The sequence below is a fragment of the Engystomops pustulosus genome, chromosome 9 (assembly GCF_040894005.1).
Source record: "Engystomops pustulosus chromosome 9, aEngPut4.maternal, whole genome shotgun sequence".
Lineage (NCBI taxonomy): Eukaryota > Metazoa > Chordata > Amphibia > Anura > Leptodactylidae > Engystomops > Engystomops pustulosus.
The window spans coordinates 108,475,203-108,496,920 of NC_092419.1; the positions used below are offsets into that span (position 1 = coordinate 108,475,203).

Consider the following 21,718-nt stretch of genomic DNA (forward strand, 5'->3'; position numbering starts at 1 on the left):
CAATGACCTCAATATCCTTGTACCCCCACATTTACTATGCAATGACCTCAATATCCTTGTACCCCCACATTTACTATGCAGCGACCCCCTTATCCTTGTACCCCCACATTTACTATGCAATGACCTCAATATCCTTGTACCCCCACATTTACTATGCAGCGACCCCCATATCCTTGTAGTACCCCACATTTACTATGCAGCGACCCCCATATCCTTGTACCCCCACATTTACTATGCAGCGACCCCCTTATCCTTGTACCCCCACATTTACTATGCAATGACCTCAATATCCTTGTACCCCCACATTTACTATGCAGCGACCCCCATATCCTTGTAGTACCCCACATTTACTATGCAGCGACCCCCATATCCTTGTACCCCCACATTTACTATGCAGCAACCCCCATATCCTTGTTGTACCCCAAAATTTACTATGCAGCGACCCCCATATCCTTGTAGTACCCCACATTTACTATGCAGCGACCCCCATATCCTTGTACCCCCACATTTACTATGCAGCGACCCCCATATCCTTGTACCCCCACATTTACTATGCAATGACCTCAATATCCTTGTACCCCCACATTTACTATGCAGCGACCCCCATATCCTTGTTGTACCCCAACATTTACTATGCAGCGACCCCCATATCCTTGTTGTACCCCAACATTTACCATGCAGCGACCCCCATATCCTTGTAGTACCCCACATTTACTATGCAGCGACCCCCATATCCTTGTACCCCCACATTTACTATGCAATGACCTCAATATCCTTGTACCCCCACATTTACTATGCAATGATCTCAATATCCTTGTACCCCCACATTTACTATGCAGCGACCCCCATATCCTTGTTGTACCCCAACATTTACTATGCAGCGACCCCCATATCCTTGTTGTACCCCAACATTTACTATGCAGCGACCCCCTTATCCTTGTACCCCACATTTACTATGCAGCGACCCCCTTATCCTTGTACCCCCACATTTACTATGCAGCGACCCCCTTATCCTTGTACCCCCACATTTACTATGCAGCGACCCCCATATCCTTGTACCCCCACATTTACTATGCAATGACCTCAATATCCTTGTACCCCCACATTTACTATGCAGCGACCCCCTTATCCTTGTACCCCCACATTTACTATTCAGCGACCCCCATATCCTTGTACCCCCACATTTACTATGCAATGACCTCAATATCCTTGTATCCCCACATTTACTATGCAATGACCTCAATATCCTTGTTGTACCTCCACATTTACTATGTAGTGACCCCAACAAAACAGCGTACCCCATAACTTTGGTAAGCTCTACATTTACTATGTTGTAACCCCACATTTACTATGTAGTGACCCTCGTATCCGTGGTGTACCCCCACATTTACTATGTAGTGACCCTCGTATCCTTGGTGTACCCCCACATTTACTATGTAGTGATTCTCGTATTCGTGGTGTACCCCCACATTTACTATGTAGTGACCCTCGTATCCGTGGTGTACCCCCACATTTACTATGTAGTGACCCTCGTATTCGTGGTGTACCCCCACATTTACTATGTAGTGACCCTCATATTCGTGGTGTACCCCCACATTTACTATGTAGTGACCCTCGTATTCGTGGTGTACCCCCACATTTACTATGTAGTGACCCTCGTATTCGTGGTGTACCCCCACATTTACTATGTAGTGACCCTCGTATCTGTGGTGTACCCCCACATTTACTATGTAGTGACCCTCGTATCTGTGGTGTACCCCCACATTTATTATGTAGTGACCCTCGTATCCGTGGTGTACCCCCACATTTACTATGTAGTGACCCCCTTATCCTTGTACCCCCACATTTACTATGCAATGACCTCAATATCCTTGTACCCCCACATTTACTATGCAATGACCTCAATATCCTTGTACCCCCACATTTACTATGCAGCGACCCCCTTATCCTTGTACCCCCACATTTACTATGCAATGACCTCAATATCCTTGTACCCCCACATTTACTATGCAATGACCTCAATATCCTTGTACCCCCACATTTACTATGCAATGACCTCAATATCCTTGTACCCCCACATTTACTATGCAGCGACCCCCTTATCCTTGTACCCCCACATTTACTATGCAGCGACCCCCTTATCCTTGTACCCCCACATTTACTATGCAATGACCTCAATATCCTTGTACCCCCACATTTACTATGCAATGACCTCAATATCCTTGTACCCCCACATTTACTATGCAGCGACCCCCTTATCCTTGTACCCCCACATTTACTATGCAATGACCTCAATATCCTTGTACCCCCACATTTACTATGCAGCGACCCCCATATCCTTGTAGTACCCCACATTTACTATGCAGCGACCCCCATATCCTTGTACCCCCACATTTACTATGCAGCGACCCCCTTATCCGTGTACCCCCACATTTACTATGCAATGACCTCAATATCCTTGTACCCCCACATTTACTATGCAGCGACCCCCATATCCTTGTAGTACCCCACATTTACTATGCAGCGACCCCCATATCCTTGTACCCCCACATTTACTATGCAGCAACCCCCATATCCTTGTACCCCCACATTTACTATGCAGCGACCCCCTTATCCTTGTAGTACCCCACATTTACTATGCAGCGACCCCCATATCCTTGTACCCCCACATTTACTATGCAATGACCTCAATATCCTTGTACCCCCACATTTACTATGCAGCGACCCCCTTATCCTTGTACCCCCACATTTACTATTCAGCGACCCCCATATCCTTGTACCCCCACATTTACTATGCAATGACCTCAATATCCTTGTACCCCCACATTTACTATGCAATGACCTCAATATCCTTGTACCCCCACATTTACTATGCAATGACCTCAATATCCTTGTTGTACCTCCACATTTACTATGTAGTGACCCCAACAAAACAGCGTACCCCATAACTTTGGTAAGCTCTACATTTACTATGTTGTAACCCCACATTTACTATGTAGTGACCCTCGTATCCGTGGTGTACCCCCACATTTACTATGTAGTGACCCTCGTATCCTTGGTGTACCCCCACATTTACTATGTAGTGATTCTCGTATTCGTGGTGTACCCCCACATTTACTATGTAGTGACCCTCGTATCCGTGGTGTACCCCCACATTTACTATGTAGTGACCCTCGTATTCGTGGTGTACCCCCACATTTACTATGTAGTGACCCTCATATTCGTGGTGTACCCCCACATTTACTATGTAGTGACCCTCGTATTCGTGGTGTACCCCCACATTTACTATGTAGTGACCCTCGTATTCGTGGTGTACCCCCACATTTACTATGTAGTGACCCTCGTATCTGTGGTGTACCCCCACATTTACTATGTAGTGACCCTCGTATCTGTGGTGTACCCCCACATTTATTATGTAGTGACCCTCGTATCCGTGGTGTACCCCCACATTTACTATGTAGTGACCCTCGTATCCGTGGTGTACCCCCACATTTACTATGTAGTGACCCTCGTATCCGTGGTGTACCCCCACATTTACTATGTAGTGACCCTCGTATTCGTGGTGTACCCCCACATTTACTATGTAGTGACCCTCGTCTCTGTGGTGTACCCCCACATTTACTATGTAGTGACCCTCGTATCTGTGGTGTACCCCCACATTTATTATGTAGTGACCCTCGTATCTGTGGTGTACCCCCACATATATTATGTAGTGACCCTCGTATCTGTGGTGTACCCCCACATTTACTATGTAGTGACCCTCGTATCCGTGGTGTACCCCCACATATATTATGTAGTGACCCTCGTATCTGTGGTGTACCCCCACATTTACTATGCAGTGACCCCCATATCCTTCTTGTACCGCCACATTTACTATGTAAGGATCCCAACAAAGCAGTGTAGTGCCCCATAACTTAGGTGAACCCCCACATTTACTATGTAATGACTCCAATAACTTTTTTCGGTTCTAGTCATGATGTGACACGATGTTTCCTTCCGCTGGCAAATTCAGATTCCTGCCAGTCTCCGGGATTGTAGCAGAATTCTGCAGGTTTTGTGTTTTTATCAGGAAAAACAAGTTTCTTTTACGAAAAGTACGATAACCTCAGGAGCCGTCAGTAACATCATTTACTAGAACACCCTCCGCTACACCCCCAGATCTAATGTGCAGAGGCCTAAATACTGCATACATAGCGAGCATGGTATAACCTGGGGATCTCCTGTATATAATGATATATGTACAGCCGGTATAACCTGGAGATCTCCTGTATATAATGCTATATGTACAGCCGGTATAACCTGGGGATCTCCTGTATATAATGATACATGTACAGCCGCTATAACCTGGGGATCTCCTGTATATAATGATATATGTACAGCTGGTATAACCTGGGGATCTCCTGTATATAATGATATATGTACAGCCGGTATAACCTGGGGATCTCCTGTATATAATGATATATGTACAGCCGGTATAACCTGGAGATCTCCTGTATATAATGCTATATGTACAGCCGGTATAACCTGGGGATCTCCTGTATATAATGATACATGTACAGCCGCTATAACCTGGGGATCTCCTGTATATAATGATATATGTACAGCCGGTATAACCTGGGGATCTCCTGTATATAATGATATATGTACAGCTGGTATAACCTGGGGATCTCCTGTATATAATGATATATGTACAGCCGGTATAACCTGGGGATCTCCTGTATATAATGATATATGTACAGCCGGTATAACCTGGGGATCTCCTGTATATAATGATATATGTACAGCCGGTATAACCTGGGGATCTCCTGTATATAATGATATATGTACAGCCGGTATAACCTGGGGATCTCCTGTATATAATGATACATGTACAGCCGGTATAACCTGGGGATCTCCTGTATATAATGATATATGTACAGCCGCTATAACCTGGGGATCTCCTGTATATAATGATATATGTACAGCCGGTATAACCTGGGAATCTCCTGTATATAATGATATATGTACAGACGGTATAACCCGGGCATCTCCTGTATATAATGATATATGTACAGCCGGTATAACCTGGGGATCTCCTGTATATAATGATATATGTACAGCTGGTATAACCTGGGGATCTCCTGTATATAATGATATATGTACAGCCGGTATAACCTGGGGATCTCCTGTATATAATGATATATGTACAGCCGGTATAACCTGGGGATCTCCTGTATATAATGATATATGTACAGCCGGTATAACCTGGGGATCTCCTGTATATAATGATATATGTACAGCCGGTATAACCTGGGGATCTCCTGTATATAATGATATATGTACAGCCGGTATAACCTGGGGATCTCCTGTATATAATGATATATGTACAGCCGGTATAACCTGGGGATCCCCTGTATATAATGATATATGTACAGCCGGTATAACCTGGGGATCTCCTGTATATAATGATATATGTACAGCCGGTATAACCTGGGGATCTCCTGTATACAATGATATATGTACAGCTGGTATAACCTGGGGATCTCCTGTATATAATGATATATGTACAGCTGGTATAACCTGGAGATCTCCTGTATATAATGATATATGTACAGTCGGTATAACCTGGGGATCTCCTGTATATAATGATATATGTACAGCCGGTATAACCTGGGGATCTCCTGTATATAATGATATATGTACAGCTGGTATAACCTGGGGATCTCCTGTATATAATGATATATGTACAGCCGGTATAACCTGGGGATCTCCTGTAAATAATGATATATGTACAGCCGGTATAACCTGGGGATCTCCTGTATATAATGATATATGTACAGCCGGTATAACCTGGGGATCTCTTGTATATAATGATATATGTACAGCCGGTATAACCTGGGGATCTCCTGTATATAATGATATATGTACAGCCGGTATAACCTGGGGATCTCCTGTATATAATGATATATGTACAGCCGGTATAACCTGGGGATCTCCTGTATATAGTGATATATGTACAGCCGGTATAACCTGGGGATCTCCTGTATATAGTGATATATGTACAGCCGGTATAACCTGGGGATCTCCTGTATATAATGATATATGTACAGCCGGTATAACCTGGGGATCTCCTGTATATAGTGATATATGTACAGCTGGTATAACCTGGGGATCTCCTGTATATAGTGATATATGTACAGCCGGTATAACCTGGGGATCTCCTGTATATAGTGATATATGTACAGCCGGTATAACCCGGGGATCTCCTGTATATAGTGATATATGTACAGCTGGTATAACCTGGGGATCTCCTGTATATAGTGATATATGTACAGCTGGTATAACCTGGGGATCTCCTGTATATAGTGATATATGTACAGCCGGTATAACCTGGGGATCTCCTGTATATAATGATATATGTACAGCCGGTATAACCTGGAGATCTCCTGTATATAATGATATATGTACAGCCGGTATAACCTGGGGATCTCCTGTATATAATGATATATGTACAGCCTGTATAACCTGGGGATCTCCTGTATATAATGATATATGTACAGCCGGTATAACCTGGGGATCTCCTGTATATAATGATATATGTACAGCCGGTATAACCTGGGGATCTCCTGTATATAATGATATATGTACAGCCGGTATAACCTGGGGATCTCCTGTATATAATGATATATGTACAGCCGGTATAACCTGGGGATCTCCTGTATATAATGATATATGTACAGCCGGTATAACCTGGGGATCCCCTGTATATAATGATATATGTACAGCCGGTATAACCTGGGGATCTCCTGTATATAATGATATATGTACAGCCGGTATAACCTGGGGATCTCCTGTATATAATGATATATGTACAGCCGGTATAACCTGGGGATCTCCTGTATATAGTGATATATGTACAGCCGGTATAACCTGGGGATCTCCTGTATATAGTGATATATGTACAGCCGGTATAACCTGGGGATCTCCTGTATATAATGATATATGTACAGCCGGTATAACCTGGGGATCTCCTGTATATAATGATATATGTACAGCCGGTATAACCTGGGGATCTCCTGTATATAATGATATATGTACAGCCGGTATAACCTGGGGATCTCCTGTATATAATGATATATGTACAGCCGGTATAACCTGGGGATCTCCTGTATATAATGATATATGTACAGCTGGTATAACCTGGGGATCTCCTGTATACAATGATATATGTACAGCTGGTATAACCTGGGGATCTCCTGTATACAATGATATATGTACAGCCGGTATAACCTGGGGATCTCCTGTATATAATGATATATGTACAGCCGGTATATCCTGGGGATCTCCTGTATATAATGATATATGTACAGCCGGTATAACCTGGGGAACTCCTGTATATAATGATATATGTACAGCCGGTATAACCTGGGGATCTCCTGTATATAATGATATATGTACAGCCGGTATAACCTGGGGATCTCCTGTATATAATGATATATGTACAGCCGCTATAACCTGGGGATCTCCTGTATATAATGATATATGTACAGCCGCTATAACCTGGGGATCTCCTGTATATAATGATATATGTACAGCTGGTATAACCTGGGGATCTCCTGTATATAATGATATATGTACAGCTGGTATAACCTGGGGATCTCCTGTATATAATGATATATGTACAGCTGGTATAACCTGGGGATCTCCTGTATATAATGATATATGTACAGCTGGTATAACCTGGGGATCTCCTGTATATAATGATATGTAGCTGGGGGTCTTCTGTAGGATCTGGTAGATGTGCTATTCCTCGCACTGTTGCAGATGTATAACGTTGCTGTATGATCACTTTGTGGCAGGGGTTGCCCTGGGTGTATATTCGGTCGTGTGTTGGGGATTGGCGTTCCTTACGTCATGGATTTTACAATAATTTCCATGCTGTGGATCTCCTACGTGTTACCACCACCTGGAGCTTTCCTGGAGGTTTCTCTGAGGGGCGACGTGGTACCGAATAAGTGATCCTCATGGGGGAGTCCCTGAGGTAGAGCATATTATCCCTAACCAATGCCCACCCTGGCCGGCACCCAACCTTCTCAGACCCTACAAGCCTCTGGTGTAGGTAGGAATGTAGCCGCTCCCCAATCCTCCCCGCCTGTAGGACACTTATGGTTAGTCACTGATTTACTCCTTTACGGCTCTTCTATCCCCAGAATAGACTCTTGTAAAAAAAAATCCACATTTATGCAATTGCAGAAATGTGCTGATAGCAGGTCGTCTCTGTGCCACAGGATAGCACGACGCATGTATGGGGGTTCCCATTGTCATATAGGAGTTGAGACCCCCCTGGATGAAGCCAGTCTATGGGGTCCAGTGCTGGGAGGTGGGGTCTGGGTGTTGGACCTTCACTGCTATGTATAAGGGGTCCTACAAGCCCTTTAACAGAGGGAGGTGGTTTTTCATGATCTCCATCCCTTGGCCTGAGTAAAGGGGGCGAGTTTACATTGATATGAATGATCAGTGTGTTATACCTTCTCTTACCTTCGGGGGCAGCGCAGGGAATTGCTTGCTTCCACGTTGATCTTGCAGTGAAGCCTGTGACCCCCAGTTACATAGGAGACAGATAAGATATAAGTCTAATGTCTCTTTATCTCCTGATGAGCAGATGATTCATTGGCACCTGCCAGGAAGGATGAGAAGTGCCTGGCAATGTGAACAGGTTCCTGGAAGTGGCAGGGCTGATCATTACTCACACTGTCTGTGATACTAAGGGCTTCTGGCGGCTGATTATCCGGCCTGGGGGATTCCCTTACCAAGTGGGATATCTCACCTCGACAAGATAGGGACCGCTGAGTCATGATACTACTCTCATTGGATAGTCTCTTCCCCATGGGTGGAGCTAATCACAGCAGCTACAGCTGCCTCATTGGATAGTCTCTTCCCCATGGGTGGAGCTAATCACAGCAGCTACAGCTGCCTCATTGGATAGTCTCTTCCCCATGGGTGGAGCTAATCACAGCAGCTACAGCTGCCTCATTGGATAGTCTCTTCCCCATGGGTGGAGCTAATCACAGCAGCTTAGCTGCCTCATTGGATAGTCTCTTCCTCATGGGTGGAGCTAATCACAGCAGCTTAGCTGCCTCATTGGATAGTCTCTTCCCCATGGGTGGAGCTAATCACAGCAGCTTAGCTGCCTCATTGGATAGTCTCTTCCCCATGGGTGGAGCTAATCACAGCAGCTACAGCTGCCTCATTGGATAGTCTCTTCCCCATGGGTGGAGCTAATCACAGCAGCTACAGCTGCCTCATTGGATAGTCTCTTCCCCATGGGTGGAGCTAATCACAGCAGCTACAGCTGCCTCATTGGATAGTCTCTTCCCCATGGGTGGAGCTAATCACAGCAGCTTAGCTGCCTCATTGGATAGTCTCTTCCTCATGGGTGGAGCTAATCACAGCAGCTTAGCTGCCTCATTGGATAGTCTCTTCCCCATGGGTGGAGCTAATCACAGCAGCTTAGCTGCCTCATTGGATAGTCTCTTCCCCATGGGTGGAGCTAATCACAGCAGCTACAGCTGCCTCATTGGATAGTCTCTTCCCCATGGGTGGAGCTAATCACAGCAGCTTAGCTGCCTCATTGGATAGTCTCTTCCCCATGGGTGGAACTAATCACAGCAGCTTAGCTGCCTCATTGGATAGTCTCTTCCCCATGGGTGGAGCTAATCACAGCAGCTACAGCTGCCTCATTGGATAGTCTCTTCCTCATGGGTGGAGCTAATCACAGCAGCTTAGCTGCCTCATTGGATAGTCTCTTCCCCATGGGTGGAGCTAATCACAGCAGCTTAGCTGCCTCATTGGATAGTCTCTTCCCCATGGGTGGAGCTAATCACAGCAGCTTAGCTGCCTCATTGGATAGTCTCTTCCCCATGGGTGGAACTAATCACAGCAGCTTAGCTGCCTCATTGGATAGTCTCTTCCCCATGGGTGGAACTAATCACAGCAGCTACAGCTGCCTCATTGGATAGTTTTTTCCTCTTGGGTGGAGCTAATCACAGCAGTTTAGCTGCCTCATTGGATAGTCTCTACCCTATGGGTGGAGTTTTCTACAGTGTGAGGGGCAGCAGATATGGAAATGCACACGTGTTGGAGATGGCGCTGCGGTTCCATTCCTCGGCTTTAGGACATACTTCCACTTTCCTCTGTGTATTCGGGAAATATCTGCATTTATTTACATAGATTATCCAATCAGAAGAGCTTTTCGGGGGCCTGTACAGGTAAGCGCACCTGATTGGTTGGCTGCGAGTTGCACCACGTGGGGCCAAATCCAATTAAGATTTTAGAATCCAGGACAAACGTGTCGCTCTAAATTGTCCTAATGAAATGAGTCAGGAAGCGAAGGACATAGCGGATCCCTGGAATGTCACAGCGCGTTATATAAACACGTTGCGGTGATTCACGGACGGAGCGGGCATGTCCACACACGTGCAGCCCCGGCGCCTCCTTATAGAGTACTACAGCTATTATTATAGCGATGTATGTACATTATATCAGTATTGTATATGTATCCTGTAGTGCTGTTATTGTGTTGTATGGCAGTGTTGCGTATCATTGGAGCTCAGTGCTTTATGTCTGTATTATTCAGATACAATGTATCACGTGTGTGTTCTATATTATGATACAATTACTTATGTGTTTTATGCTGCTATCATTGGGCACCCTGTGTTTTATTATGTATATACTTTGTATTATTTTGGTGCTATAGGGCGCTGTTATCTCAGTATAATATAATGTATTCAGTGTGTGTACAGTATGTCAGTATTAAGTGAGTGTGGCTGGAGGTTACTTGTCAGTATATATGATGGGGGGGGGGGGGCTCACACATGTTGTGTCAGGGGCTTCTGGGCCTATGTATAGAAACCCCCTGTAATTTCCTCTGAGTGGACGGATTACCAATTCCAGACTCTTTTTTTTTAACCAAATAATGAACTAAAGTGTCATAAATATTAGGATTACAGCCCAGTAATGGAGCTTCTATCGGGGGTTATTTCCTCTTTTGGTCACTATACGGCCATTGTTGTATAAACCTTGGATGGTCTCCAGCAGAGATCAGATGACATCACTGAACACTCGCGGACCAGGGGCCGCCTGGTAATGGGGGATCTGCTCTGTATATGACCTCATATAAGGATTACATTGAGTGTGACTTATACAGATACAGCAGGGGCTGGAATAGTTATACGCCTCATGGACATCATGCTCAGATAAGGAAGAATGCATCTAAAACTATTTTGTTTGCTTTTTCTCTTTTGATTGTCTCTAGCTTTATAGATAACTTAGCTGGAGCTAGTAGTAAGTTTCTACTTTACCCGAAGTACTTCTGTGGTATGTGCTTTATAATCCTGCTGATGTTTCTGGAGGATGAATGTACAGACATAGAAACTTTCTAATAGCTCCAGAATCCTCTGTCTGTGCTCCCCATCATCGCTCAGTAACATCAGCAGAATCATATAGCACATTACACAGAAGTATTGACCTGCACTGATAGGAATAAAGCACTTTGGGTGAGATAGAAGCTTTCTAATATCTCCAGAATCCTCTGTGCATGCGTCCTCCCCATCATCGCTTAGAAACATCAGCAGGATCATACAGCAAATAACACAAAGTATTGACCTGCACTGATGGGAATAAAGAACTTGGGGTGAGATAAAATTCTGGAGATATTAGAAAGTTTCTATTTCACCCCAAGTTCTTTATTCCCATCAGTGCAGGTCAATACTTCTGTGTAATGTGCTATATGATCCTGCTTATGTTTCCGAGTTATGATGGGGAGGACTCATGCACAGAGGTTTCTAGAGATATTAGAAAGTTTCTATCTCACCCAAAGTGCTTTATTCCCATCAGTACAGGGTATAACTTCTATGTAATGTGGCTTCTGATTCTTCCAATGCTTCTAAATTAGAGTGAGGGACGACACCAATACAGATACAGGCTGCTGGAGATAATAGGAGGTTTCTATCTCACCCCATGTGGTTTATTCCTATCAATACAGGTCTGTACTTCTTTGGTGTAATTTGCTAAATGATCCTACTGAATGATGAGTGGGGCACATGCACAGATAGAAACTTCCTAATATCTCCTGCAACTTCTATCTGTGCATGTGCCCCACTCATCATTCAGCAGGATCATTTAGCAAATTACACCAAAGAAGTACAGACCTGTACTGATAGGAATAAACCACATGGGGTGAGATAGAAGATGCAGGAGATATTAGGAAGTTTCTATCTCACCCCAAGTGCTTTATTCACATGAGTGCATATCTAGTACTGCTAAATGCAAGTTATATTATGCCATCAATGTTATGTTCTGTTATGATATAAAATTGGGGGATTTTTCGTGGTGACGAAGTATAACTGGATCTTTTTACCTGGTACTTTCTCCATTGTCCTATGAAGTGATACTTTATGATGAATGAATAAGCCCAAAATGATGGCGTTACAATGTATCAGTGGAGCTCCAGACCCATCAGTTTCATGATGACGATTTGTGTCTAATGAAGGGACATTGTGATCCCCGATGAGTCAATTAGTTGTCATTGTGATGGCCATTGTGTGATGGAGGCGAGAGGTGAGGGCATTGTGAAGGAATTAGGAGAATAATGGGGCTCATCTTGTAATGAGGATATTGTATTCTCTCCATGTATCTTATAGGATGATCTTTGTTACTTTGTAATATTATTATTACTGTAATGCAATTACAACTGGGCAAACTCTTAGTGTAGGGTTTCTGTGATCCCCCCCTCCCCCCTACTCCAAAAACTTACCTGATACTTCATCAACTTCCCAAAAACCTAGAGGGCTGTCAATGTGTGATAAACATATAAAATACACCTGCTCTATTCTCTATCTTGGGATCCAGTGATCGGCCTCAGTTGGAGCCTTGATTTTTGGCCAGCACAACAATCTAGCAGAAGGGAATGTGATTGGCTGAAGCTCTGACCTCCCAACCACAGGTTATGGTGACCCCATTGCATCCAGGGCTGTATGGAGGGGTTTAATAGCATGCTTTGTGTGCTTTAACCTGTAAAGGAAATCTGTCATCGAAATCAATCAGGGACATTACAGGCGGTCCCCTACTTAAGGACACCCGACTTACAGACGACTCATAGTTAAGGACGGACCTTTCTGCCCACTGTGACCTCTGGTGAATCTCTCTTTACTATAATCCCAATCCTTGGCCCAATTACAGCAAAAAATTTTGAAATTCCAATTGTCACTGGGGCATTTTTTTATCTACCATTGGATTTACAATTATAAAATATACAGATTCGACTTACATACAAATTCAACTTAAGAACAAACCTACGGACCCTATCTTGTATGTAACCCGGGGACTGCCTGTACTCCTAGATCCAGGCACTGGGGCCGTGGTAATCTCTTTTTATTTGTTATCCATGGCCTCTTGCTTCCTAAAACATTTAGAATTATGCTAATTAGCCAGAAGGGCTTTGGGGGCATTACCAGAGCCCCTCGGGGCTGTAGCTTCAGAGATTGTTACACTGTGCTGGAGCACTTGGCTCCCACTGGGTGAAATTTCATCAGGCAAGGGAGAGGCTTAATGCTGAGGAAGCAGAGGGAGACAGTGTTACAGCCAGTGAAGCTGCAGCATAGAGGGGCGCTTGGAACACCCCCAGAGTCCTTCTGACTCATTAGCATAATTCTAAAAGTTGATTCTAGAGAGGAGGAGGCCATAGATAACAGATATAAGATGTCACAGTCCCAGTGCCTGAATCTGTGAGTAATGTCCCTGGTTTATCAGGATGGATTTTGATAGATTTGGTAGATATTCCTTTAATGGCAATATCTCAAAAAATCTTGAGCCCCGCAACCTCTTCAAACCTCCCCTACAATGCAGCCGCAGCAGCTCTGTGTACCCTGTGCATCTTAAGCTTTTTACCGCATGTTTTCAGCTAGAGAATATTCTGGAGAATTTGTGGCCTCGGCCTGAGGCGTCTTATTTTTATTTAGTTTTAATATTTTGGATTATTTTACATTTTTGGCATAGTTAGACCACTTTGTGTTTTGTTCTGTTTTTGCAGCAGCGGGTATCGCTATGTAGTATGCTATGATTTAGGGTATGGCTGTAATTGATCACATGACCAGCCGCTATGTAGTATGCTATGATTCAGGGTATGACTGTGATTGATCACATGACCAGCCCCTATGTAGTATGCTATGATTCAGGGTATGACTGTGATTGATCACATGACCAGTCGCTATGTAGTATGCTATGATTTAGGGTATGGCTGTGATTGATCACATGACCAGCCACTATGTAGTATGCTATGATTTAGGGTATGGCTGTGATTGATCACATGACCAGCCGCTATGTAGTATGCTATGAATCAGGGTATGACTGTGATTGATCACATGACCAGCCGCTATGTAGTATGCTATGATTGCGGTGGGTATGGCTGTGATTGATCACATGACCAGCCGCTATGTAGTATGCTATGAATCAGGGTATGGCTGTGATTGATCACATGACCAGCCGCTATGTAGTATGCTATGAATCAGGGTATGACTGTGATTGATCACATGACCAGCCGCTATGTAGTATGCTATGATTGCAGTGGGTATGGCTGTGATTGATCACATGACCAGCCGCTATGTAGTATGCTATGAATCAGGGTATGACTGTGATTGATCACATGACCAGCCGCTATGTAGTATGCTATGATTGCAGTGGGTATGGCTGTGATTGATCACATGACCAGCCCCTATGTACTTTGCATTATTTTCCTTTTTATTTGGCCCCTTCCAGCTCTTCCCCCTGTTTTGCTGTGACCCTTGTTGCACTGTTCCTATGTAAATCTGTGATGTAGTTGTTTTTGCTGTGCGTTGTCCCTGTGTGTGTAGACGTGTCCCCTCTCATGGACCGGTCTGACGTACAGCCTCCTAATTAGACGCCGCGCCCCTCCCTGCAGGCCGTCATTCATCACGCCGATCACCGGGACAATGCTCATTGTAGTCACGGTAAAGTAGACAAAAATAAACAAAACACATGCAAATAACCTCTTCATATGGATTGTTGCAATTACAGGAGATATATAGTAAAACATGGCTGCATTCTGCTAAACAAAGCGCCACTCCTTTATAGAGGTTGTTCCTGGTATTGCAGCTTCGCTCTATTAGAAAGAACGGGAGCGATCTACAATACCAGAAACAACCTGTGGACAGGTGTGGCGCTGTTTTTAGAAGAAACTTGACAAGTTATCCCAAATTTGGAGTCCGATTTTTGCATGAATGTTGCAGGGGGTCATATATTTCCTAGATAGAATTATTTTGTATCCATGGCGTGTACCGGAGAGATGGAAATACTGCAGACTCAGCAAAAAGATGACTGCAGCGAAAATCGCACTCATCCCATTGGCTCCCGTCTCCGGCTCCTTTCCCGTGAACTTCCTGTTTTGTCCACATTCCGCAGCAGAACACCGCAGAGCGACAGCTCAGCACTTCTCGGGAATATCAAGGAAATGGACTTAAAACCCCAAATCCCTCTCCCTGTTTTTATTGGCTTTCATTTTTGAGTTTCTGGTCCCTGGCTGTAAATATTTTGTATTAGTGGAAAAAGTGTTTTTGTTGACCCTTTAAAATTCATCTCCTCAAACCACTTGGATCCCATAACATCTGCTGCAAGCAAAATCCTTCCTCGTAATAGGGAACATCTGTGCCGGAGGTCTGCAGTTTCTGTGATCTTGAAGGAATCTCGGACCCTAATTTAATCTGAACCCAATCCATTACAAGAATCAGAACCAAGACCAACCCGCTAAATTCACTACACCCCAGACCAGACTTCCTACGAACCCAATGAACTTAGCAGTTTGGTCTGATGCTTTAAGGGATCAGGACTTGGATATTATTCTTTTAGAGATCCCTAAATTGTTCTGACCCAAGACCTGATACCTACAGAAATCAGACCCACACTGCAGAATTAATTAGTCTTGTCTGGCGTTTAATGGATTTAACAGGTTGGTCTTGGGTCTGATCATTTTAAGGTCTGATCATTTGTTTTTAAGCATTGTGAACCAAACATACCTTGAGAATGATGTAGCTACACTGATGCAGAAACATATCTTGTTTAAACCCTGATCCGAGTGGTTTTGCTCAAAAAATAGTTATAAAATTCAGGAGCTTGGGAAAGCTGGGTGCAGACTGGTTGACGTTCATAAACACATTACATGGAGCTTCCTGAATAGTCCAGACAGGACCAATCAACCTGAACTGGATGATTCATAGCAGCAGCTGGGAGATGGTGCAGCGATTGATTACTTCTGCCTGTCAGTGCAAGGGGAGCAGTGCCGAGCCAGGCACAGGAGCGACAGAGCTTCATTATCTTGATTTTATAATATTTATTTCGGCAAAACCTCTCAATTCAGGGATTAAACAAGATATGTTTCCGCATCAGTGAAGTTACAGCATTCTTGAAGGCATGTTAGGTTCATAATGCATAAAAGCAAATGGTAGATTTCCTTTAATTCTAAAGTAATTTAGGAGTCTGGTCTGGGGTGGGGTCTAAGCAATCTCCATTAGGATGTTTACACATGACGTTTTTACATGTTACCCTGCGTCTGGCTGCGTTGAAAGCGCTTTATGTAGGCCAAATAGGGACCGAAGATATTGGAGCGATATAAATGGCTCTAAAATCTTGGCGGATGTCAGGATTGTATATAACATAGCAGGGGCCCATATAGCTGCTAAGAGACCCCAGCCCAGCCCCAGACCACCACCATTACTTTACATTATTAATAATTAATTTACATTCATTCACATTCAAAGCAACTTTCAAGAGAAAAGAAAATGACCGTAACTCTCCCAACGTCTCCATAATAGCCCCATACCTCAGCCAGAATGGGGTCCCATCAGAGCCCTGACATTAGCCTGGAGGTGGCCCCTTCCTGCTATAGTTGAGGATGAAGGATGACACGTTCAGTGAAGCTGTCGGAGTGTTCCCATTAATTGACAAGTCGGATCTGTGGAGTCACTCTGCATGGAATGAAGTGCTGGATAATTTACAGATTAGAAAGTGAGTGACGGAATGGAGTGTGGATGGACCAGATGATGAGTCAAGAGCCTAAGGCTAGGACCTGGACATGGCCAAAAATAGCAGCAGGTTTTGCCTGCCGCCCCCACACGCCATACCTGTGGGCAACTCTGGTGTGTAACCTTTGCATTAAAATAATTGACAAGTTAAACCCCGTATCACCAAAGAGGGTATTCTGGAGGATGTGGATGGCACTGTACCACGCATCTCCATTTTCCTGGTACCGTACAACGCTTCTCTCCGGTGTCATACGACGACTCTCCGCTTTCCCTGTGTCATACGACGACTCTCCGCTTTCCCTGTGTCGTACGACGACTCTCCGCTTTCCCCGTGTCGTACGACGACTCTCCGCTTTCCCCGTGTCATACGACGACTCTCCGCTTTCCCCGTGTCATACGACGACTCTCCGCTTTCCCCGTGTCATACCACGACTCTCCGCTTTCCCCGTGTCATACGACGACTCTCCGCTTTCCCTGTGTCATACGACGACTCTCCGCTTTCCCTGTGTCGTACGACGACTCTCCGCTTTCCCCGTGTCGTACGACGACTCTCCGCTTTCCCCGTGTCATACCACGACTCTCCGCTTTCCCCGTGTCGTACGACGACTCTCCGCTTTCCCCGTGTCATACCACGACTCTCCGCTTTCCCCGTGTCGTACGACGACTCTCCGCTTTCCCCGTGTCATACCACGACTCTCCGCTTTCCCCGTGTCGTACCACGACTCTCCGCTTTCCCCGTGTCGTACCACGACTCTCCGCTTTCCCCGTGTCGTACCACGACTCTCCGCTTTCCCCGTGTCGTACGACGACTCTCCGCTTTCCCCGTGTCGTACGACGACTCTCCGCTTTCCCCGTGTCGTACGACGACTCTGCACAAGTGTCCCCCCTCCTGCACAAGTCTCCCCCCTCCTGCACAAGTCTCCCCCATCCTGCACAAGTCTCCCCCATCCTGCACAAGTCTCCCCCATCCTGCACAAGTCTTCCCACTCCTGTACATGTCTCCCCCTCCTGGCCGTGCAGGGTGAGTCCAGTGCCAGGTTTTCTCGCAGCCGGATCCCTTGTTTGCATATGAGAGGGTGACGACATGACTGCTGCATCACCCTGTGGGTGTGTTCAGAGTGTGAATGGCAAAACCCAGAGCCTTAGAGATCCCTCACTACAGGCAGAGCTGGAGGACACGGGCAGAGGCTCTAGACACATTACAGCAAGAGCTGAACTCCATACAGAGCACCGGATACATTACATCAGGAGCTGAACTCCATACAGAGCACCGGATACATTACATCAGGAGCTGAACTCCATACAGAGCACTGGATACAGTACATCAGGAGCTGAACTCCATACAGAGCACCGGATACATTACATCAGGAGCTGAACTCCATACAGAGCACTGGATACAATACATGAGGAGCTGAACTCCATACAGAGCACCGGATACAGTACATCAGGAGCTAAACTCCATACAGAGCACTGGATACTATACAGCAGGAGCTGAACTCCATATACAGCACTGGACACATTACATCAGGAGCTGAACTCCATACAGAGCACTGGATACACTACATCAGGAGCTGAACTCCATACAGAGCACTGGATACAATACATGAGGAGCTGAGCTCCATATACAGCACTGGATACATTGTATAAACAGAGGATCTACAGAGGTTGGCTACATATCAAGCAGGGGATCCCTTGAATCAACAGAGGACTACAACTCCCCCCAGAGCTAGCAGTGGATATACAGCCAGATCACTACTCCCTCCAGACCAAGGGATACCTTATACCAGCACAGAGGATATAACAAGCCTGCAAGAACCTTGTAAAACCCAGGGGATACAAAGTCTCTGCAGAGGATCTGGTTACAGATAACAGGGATAGAGGGAGTCACAGTAACCAGCACAGAGCAAAGCAGGGTTCTGCAGCCAGAACAGGGGGTCCCAGCTCTGTAACCCCCAACCTGGACCAGCCAGGCTGAGCTCTACCCCATGGAGGTGAACTGACAAGTGGCCCCTATGATTTTCCTAATGTTGCTGGAGCCCCATCATGACAAAACCAGCACCCCCGAAAAGATGTTTGATGGCTCCAGAAAGCTGAGAAGTCTCTGGGATGGGGTGAAGCTGGAGGTGGCTGGGGACAGCAGTCATGTGGTGCTCAGCAGCTTCACTCAGCTGGACCCTGATCTGCCCCCCTTGGAGGTGAGACATTACTCTGTTTACACACAAGCCCCCTTTCCATTGTTCAGGAGCTCTGCTTGCTGTCAGTTCCTCCACTTGTTACAATGTATCATTTCAACAATCCCCCCAGACTAATATCCCTAACACATTGTAACAAAGTTCAGCTGCCTAAGCACAATCTGCTGCCAGTCTATTTTATTGTATACAGTTTCCATTCGCTGTCTGTTAGCAGAGATCTTGATAATGGGGAAACACAAAGTCTATACGTTTTTTTTGTTGCACTTTTTGTTCTTGCTTTGGCTCTAGTTTTACCTTTGATGTTTTTAGTCCCCACTTTCTTGTATATTTTAATGTTTGTTTATTGTGCAGTAATGTGTAAAGGGTTAACAGTCTTAACAGTCTTCATGGTTTGTCTTGGCAGCGGTGCCCAGAGGTGAGCGAGTTATTCTGTAGTCGCAGATGGAATTTTAATCATTGGTGGATTACGGGAAATGGAAAAACCACATCAAGTGGCCATGGATCGCTTTATTGGGCAAAGTTTTTTTTATTTTTTATTCTGGATCTGGGTCTGGACTGTGAAAGGGATTAGATGATCAAAGTGAGGAGGGGGCAGAGTGCAGAGGGTGCCAGGAGGAGGATGGGGGCGCATGTCATCCCATTTCCATGATAATGCTGGAGCCCAGAATACAATCATGTCTTACCTGGGCTCCGACACCTGCACATTATCATGGAAATACTCTCTGCTATTCACCCATTGCACAGGGAAAGCTGGGTGGTCACCAATAGGGCTGGCGTGACTGCTACCCAGCTCTTCTTGAGTCCTGTATGACAAGTCTTCCAAACTACAGGCACTGGGAAGATTCTTATCCTATCTAGTTAGTCCAGCTTGGGAAAGTTGGGTGATGACAGGACGACATTGGTTGTCACGCTTATGTCTGAATTGTAAATGAATTAAGCATTGATGTAGTATATCACTAGGCAGCTGTGCTGTTCAGGAGCCTGGCAGAGCTGGGTTAGGATGACCTGTGGGACACGCTGGCACTGGTTATCACTTTTGCAGAGGTTGTCAGTCTTATGCCTGAATCTGTTATGCAACATTATGGGAGCAGGGACAATATGATACCATTCAGGAGTATAAGAAAGCTGGGTCGCTACTCCTTTGCTGTAACTTTTCTAGAGTAGAATCCCGACAATAGATCTTATAACCCTATGGGAATCGTGTTCCTTCCTCCCAATCTTCCAAATAAACAATAGACGTACAGGGTTTAACCCTTTCACGGCCGCCCGTAGACAAGGCGGAAACATCTGATAATCCTCCAGGATTTCTCTGCAATGCAAATAGTTTCCATCCTGATGATTGTAGCCCCCGGGCATGGAGATCCTGGTGGAGATGAAAGCCACAGACCCCCCTCTGCCCCCAATATTGGGTTTTGGTTCCCTGAAGGGTTTTTGTTCCATCTTAATTATTGTAACCGGTGTAATGACGGCATTTAGTTGTTGTTGTACTGGGGACCGGGAGATGCCATCAGGGTGACAAGGCCGAGTCAGCAACTATTCCACTCCCACAGTGTGAATAATCCCGCAGCTCACGTGACGCAGAGAATCCCAGCAATGAGGCCTGCGGAGCCCAGATTATCCCTGGTAGGAGCCCGCGTTATCACCCCCTGTGTGCCGGATTATCATTCATCTGGATTACACTTTAATAGGCAGGATAGAAGTATCGCCCGGTAGGTGCCAGATTATCCTGGATTATTGTTTAGGAAATGTCTTGGATTATTGCTAGGTAGGTTCTCAGTCATCCTAGATTATCACTTGGTAGGTACCAGATTAGGAAATGTCCTGAAGTATTGTTTATTAGAGGATATTGGAAATATGCAGGATTATTGTCTGGTAGGCAACATAATATCAATCATTCCAGATTAGGAAATATTCAGGATTATCGCCTGGTAGGCAACATGTTATCAATCATTCTAGATTAGGAAATATTTAGGATTATAGTCTGATAGGCAACATATTATCAATAATTCCAGATTAGGAAAAATTCAGGATTATCGCCTGGTAGGCAACATGTTATCAATCATTCCAGATTAGGAAATATTCAGGATTATCGCCAGACAGGCAACATATTATCAATCATTATAGATTAGGAAATATTCAGGATTATCGCCAGGCAGGCAACATATTATCAATCATTATAGATTAGGAAATATTCTGGATTATCGGCGGGTAGGCAACATATTATCAATCATTCTAGTTTATGAAATATTCTGGATTATCGTCTGATAGGCAACATATTATCAATCATTCTAGATTAGGAAATATTCAGGATTATAGTCTGATAGGCAACATATTATCAATCATTCTAGATTAGGAAATATTCAGGATTATCGCCTTCAAGGCAACATATTATCAATCATTCTAGATTAGGAAATATTCTGGATTATCGGTGGGCAGGCAACATATTATCAATCA

The 21,718-nt window shown here is 44.8% G+C and overlaps 1 protein-coding gene across 6 annotated transcripts in view; it reads left to right on the forward strand.

Annotated features, from left to right (window-relative positions):
- The window catches only part of RALGDS (ral guanine nucleotide dissociation stimulator), a 124,419-nt gene that overhangs the window by 72,976 nt on the left and 29,725 nt on the right, over positions 1–21,718 (forward strand). For 2 of the 6 annotated variants that reach the window (XM_072125507.1, XM_072125508.1), the window contains exon 1: positions 18,187–19,267. The exons of the other annotated variants lie outside the window; for them this stretch is intronic. In XM_072125507.1, coding sequence (XP_071981608.1) covers positions 19,085–19,267 — 183 coding nt within the window. In that variant the 5' untranslated portion in view covers positions 18,187–19,084. Of the gene's footprint in view, positions 1–18,186; positions 19,268–21,718 lie in introns of those variants that run through there. 6 annotated transcript variants of the gene reach the window in all.